Source organism: Rhea americana, unplaced genomic scaffold (assembly GCF_003343005.1).
Source record: "Rhea americana isolate MKP2758 unplaced genomic scaffold, rheAme1 scaffold_98, whole genome shotgun sequence".
Lineage (NCBI taxonomy): Eukaryota > Metazoa > Chordata > Aves > Rheiformes > Rheidae > Rhea > Rhea americana.
The window spans coordinates 28,662-33,129 of NW_028187177.1; the positions used below are offsets into that span (position 1 = coordinate 28,662).

General features: G+C 59.3%; 1 protein-coding gene across 1 annotated transcript in view; it reads right to left on the reverse strand.

Moving 5' to 3' along the window:
* Window positions 1–1,074: 1,074 nt before the first annotated feature.
* The window catches only part of NOX1 (NADPH oxidase 1), a 6,490-nt gene continuing 3,096 nt past the window's right edge, over window positions 1,075–4,468 (reverse strand). Inside the window, exons 5-13 of the mRNA XM_085325446.1 lie at window positions 4,311–4,453; window positions 4,054–4,235; window positions 3,616–3,748; window positions 3,364–3,456; window positions 2,954–3,189; window positions 2,712–2,874; window positions 2,374–2,520; window positions 2,024–2,148; window positions 1,075–1,696 (exon numbers count right to left, since the gene is read on the reverse strand). Of these exons, the coding sequence (XP_085181572.1) occupies window positions 1,570–1,696; window positions 2,024–2,148; window positions 2,374–2,520; window positions 2,712–2,874; window positions 2,954–3,189; window positions 3,364–3,456; window positions 3,616–3,748; window positions 4,054–4,235; window positions 4,311–4,453 (1,349 nt within the window). The 3' untranslated portion in view covers window positions 1,075–1,569. The remainder of the gene's footprint in view (window positions 1,697–2,023; window positions 2,149–2,373; window positions 2,521–2,711; window positions 2,875–2,953; window positions 3,190–3,363; window positions 3,457–3,615; window positions 3,749–4,053; window positions 4,236–4,310; window positions 4,454–4,468) is intronic.

Below are 4,468 nucleotides of genomic sequence, written 5' to 3' on the forward strand. Positions count from 1 at the left end.
GTCCTGTCGCAGACTGACTTGTGTGACCTCTGCCACTGTGGAGGCAGAATGGGGACTGTTGGGTGCTGGGAATAGCCTGGCCTGGCTCCAGACTCGTCTGGACTATTTGGGTTCCTCTGATTTCCCCAGCAGGCCATACTGTTTGTGGTGAATGTGGCAGAAATAGCCCCCCTGCGACTGGTGGTCTGTGCAAGGGTGGTGTGTGGTGGGAGGTACTTGCACAAAGCCTGCAGGGTGACCTGGGGAGACTGATGGGGGACCAGGCTGGGGCTGAGGAGCCTGTCTGGCCTGTAATGCTTGTGCAGGGTGGGCTGCTTGCATGTCTTGCAGCAGGGATACTGTGCTTCTGCATTTCTCTACTGGAAAGTGGCTCTTGCCACTGGATGAAGCGTGCAGACTACCCAGAGAGGGGGTCTAGTTGGAGATGGCAGCACTGAGGCAGCCTGCAGGAGGTATTGAGGGGTATAAGTGACAGTAACTCTGTATAGAGGTAGCTGCATCCTAGGCACTAACTTGTGCTTTATAAAATGCTTATTTGCCTCACTTGTCTTCCCTGGGGCATACTGGAGCAGCGTCCTCACCTAAAGAGGCTGTGGAGTTAGGGGCTGAAGGACAGAGCCATGCAGCCTGCCTGTTACGCAGGCTGAGCACCTTGCTGCAGCCTGGCCTGGCTGGCCTGAAGCTTGCGTGGGGCAGGGTGGGGAGCTTGTCTTTCTGTCCCTGGTGAATGGGCTGGGAAGGGCTCTGTATCGAATTGCTGTATCACTTACAGCACCTGTCTGCCCTGGGAGCATGTTTTCCCCCTCTTCCCTGAATACATCTGAGCAGAATTTGTAATTTGTTGCCTTTGCCACATTTAATGTCGATCCTAACTGCTCTGTGCCCTGGTTTGTGCCTGGCAGACGGCGCAGGCTTGGCTGGGTGTTAGCTCCTGCACAAAGAGGGGGCTGGCAGGCAGCCAGCCACACTTCACACTTCTCTGCTAAGGGCTGGTTCACGGCAAAGCCAGCCTGGCTGTTGCAGCCCCCAGTAAGGGGGCAAAAATGGGCTCCCTTTGTACCTTCATAGACTTGGTCACCACCTTCAGCTTTTATTGCAGAGGGCAGAAAGTTTAATTTAACCTCTTATGCAAAGAACTTTAAACACGAAGAGCAGCATGTTTTATCCCCGGTGACTGCTCAGCAGGTCCAGCTCCCGTTCCATCCCGCTGTCCTGCAGTTCTGCCCAGCCTGCTGGGTGCTCCAGCTGGTTACAGCTGCTCCAAGCCTTGGTATTACCACAATAACACAGCATCATGATGCTTGCTCTGGTTCTCTTCATGGAGGACTGTGCTGAGCTCTGGGCCCCTTCCCCTCACAAGGTCTCTTTGTAGACTGAGTCAAGAAGGCAACAGTCTTTGAGCATAGGGTTTCTCATGGAGAAGGAATGTCTTGCTGTGTCTTGCCTGGGTTTGATGCAAGTGCTCTACAGCTGATGTGCTTAGCCCTGGCCAACCTGACTCAGTCTGAAAGGGCATGCAAAGACCAGCTGGTTGTCCTCCACAAGCCATGGTCACAGGATGGATCCTCCTTAGAAATTTTCCTTGTTGAAGTAGAACTGGACCTTCCTGGGGTCCAGGCTGGAGTGCTGGTGGCAAGACTTCTGCAAGCTCTTTGCTAAGGCCTCTGGCCCACACAAGAACACACCAACCACCGACCTGCAAACAGTGAGGGGCTGTTAGCTCTAGGGAGGAGGAGGTGTGCTCCCTCGCTGCGAGGCTTCTCACCTCTGGTGCATTGGCTGCCCTTGCTGCAGCCTGCAGGGAGAAAGGATGAATGTGTGTAGCAAAGAGGTTTGTCCACCGCTCAGGGAAAAAAGGGATTAAACCCCACGATCTGCAGGGAGGGTGCACATCCCCTCCCAAAAGTCTGTGCTTGCCCACTCCTGTGGTGAGGGGTGGCAGATATGGCCAGTGAGGTGCACCGCTCTGGGTGGGGAGATGTCCCAGCTCTGGCATCCTACACCTCTGCGTCCCAGCTCTCACCTGGGGTGGGCACTGGCCACGGCTGCAAACTCGGTGTTCCACATGGGCCGCCCAAAGATGGTTTTGTGCCTCAGGCCAGTCACTGCGTCTGTAGCGGTGTCAAAGTTGAGCGCTGCGTTGTTGGCCTGGGGAGAATTAGGACCCTGCTCACCATCACCCAGCTCACCTTAATTAAAAGTCCCTTATCATTAGGGAGTTTCCACTGATGCTGCATACTTGAGAGAGGCAAAGCCCATTCCCAGACTGCATATCTCTGTGAGCTGTCAACATGCTCTTCCAGTGTCTCCTTGCCATCTCAGTCCCCAACTCATGCTGTGTCCCCCATTGCTCTTGTGCCCAAACTGACTCACAATGCTGGTGTCCCAGCCGGTGAGGAAGAGCCTGTAGGTGAGAAAGTCTGCCTTGCCAGACTCGGCCATCTTCTGTTCCAGCGAGGCAAGCAGGTCGTTGAACCAAGCAAAGGCCCCCGTGTCCCGGCAGAGCCAGTAGAAGTAGATCTGGGATGCAATTGCACAGGGGAAAGAGGCATTACTCCAGGCAGAGCAGAGCAGGGTTGGTGGAAGGATTCAATGCCCAGCTGAGTGCCTCTGAGTATGGAGAAACCTACGGCCTTGGGATAGTGACTGATGCACCTGCTGCAGCACAGGGGTGGCTATAGGGCCAGCTGGTCCCATGAAGCACCCATTACCTTCTTGGTCTTGAGGGCCTGGTCAGCCTGCTGGAACTTGTACCAGATGGACTTCAGGATGGAGGCAAAGGGGGTGACCCCGATGCCTGCTCCCACCAGCATGGCCACCTCATACTGGAACACGTCTTCGCTGGCAGTGCCAAAAGGGCCGTCCACCTCGATCCTGGCCAAGACAAGGTCTGGGTAAAAGGTACAGCTTCCCTGAATCCTCAGGATGGTCACTTTGGGGGCTCCCCACCTACCGGGGCATCTCTGGCTTCTGCTGCTGGAAGGTGTCAATGACACTCTCTGTCCAGTCCCCGGCCACCCGGATGTGGATGGAGAAGAAGTCCTCTTCAGGTGCTGAGGTGAGGGTGAAGGGGTGCCACTCCAGGAGAGAGACAGTGGGGCAGTTGACAAAAATGTACTGCCCCACCTCCATGTGGAAGCCCTTCTTCTGCATCTGCAGCTCCAGCACTCTGGAGGGGTGCATGACCACCTGGGAGAGCAAGACCTGGGGCTCAGTGTCTGACCTGGCCCCGTCCCTGCTGGGGCTTTTGCAGCAGCCCCTGCCTACCTCCCTGCAGCCACCCAGCATGGAGCTGCAGAGACATCTTCCCTCTTCTGCTGCCTGTTGCTGCCAGCTGAAGACGCAGGCTCCAGCATCGCCTACCTTGGTAACAACCACCTTCTGCCGTGCACGCCAGATCCGAAGGATCCTCTCAAAGATGTAGAGGAGAACCGGGGCCAGAACCCACTTCCAGGACTGTGGGGACAGAGGAGAGCAAAGGGCTGCAGATGCCGGGAAGGGAGGCTGGAGCAGCCCGGGCCAAGCACTCCCACTAAGGGGAGCGTGCCAGGGAAAAGTTTCTCCTCTCCCYGGCCCCCCGCGGGTGACAGCCACGGGGTCCACCGCTGGCCCTACCTCCGCGGGAATGCTCCCGAACTCGGGCTCTTTGCAGCAGTGGTGCCCGCAGTCCTCGTCCGCGAGGTACTGGGCGCAGTGCTGGGGGGGCGCCTCCTCCATGCTCTCCTCCGTCTGCCCGCGCACCAGGCCGCTGCGGAGAGGCGGGGGGTGAGCGGGGGGCCGTCCAGGGCACGGGGAGCGAGGCAGGATGGGGCTGGTGAGGGCTTGGGCTAACGGAGGCCGCAAACGCCCGGTTACGGAGATCCCACAGCCCGTCCGGGGCTGTGCCACCCTGCCGGGGAAGAGAGGGCCACCCCGAGCCTCCTAAACTGGTGTTGACGGCGTTGGCCGTGCTCATCTGCCTGTCCCGCCCCGCGCAGCAGCTCTGTGCGGGTCCTGGGGGCGGCGGGCGCTGCCCTGAGCCGCTCCGCAGGGCGGGCGCGGGAGGAGCCTTACGCGATGCCGTGGATGACGAGCCCGGCGAAGTAGATGATGAAGAGGTGGTGCGTGTACCAGAAGACCTCGAAGTAGCTCCTGCGGATGAACTCGGTGGAGGACGTGACCATGAGGATGAGCGCCAGCGTGATGATGATCCCCGTCAGCCCCGGGATGGTGGTGAAGGCCACGTACTCGGGGGTCTGCGGGGAGGGAGAGGCGGGGGGTGAGGCGGGGGCGCGGGCGGCGGGCGCGGGCGGSCGCGGGCCGGCGCTCACCGTCTGGTTGGAGTGGATGGGGTTCAGCCACTTGGTGCCCCGCAGGTGCAGCTTGGAGACGGCGGCGGCGAGGCTGCCGTCGGTGGCCTGCTGGCTGCGGTTGTAGCGCTCCAGGTTGAAGAGGTGGGCGATGGTGTGCACGGCTGGGGGGGGGGGCA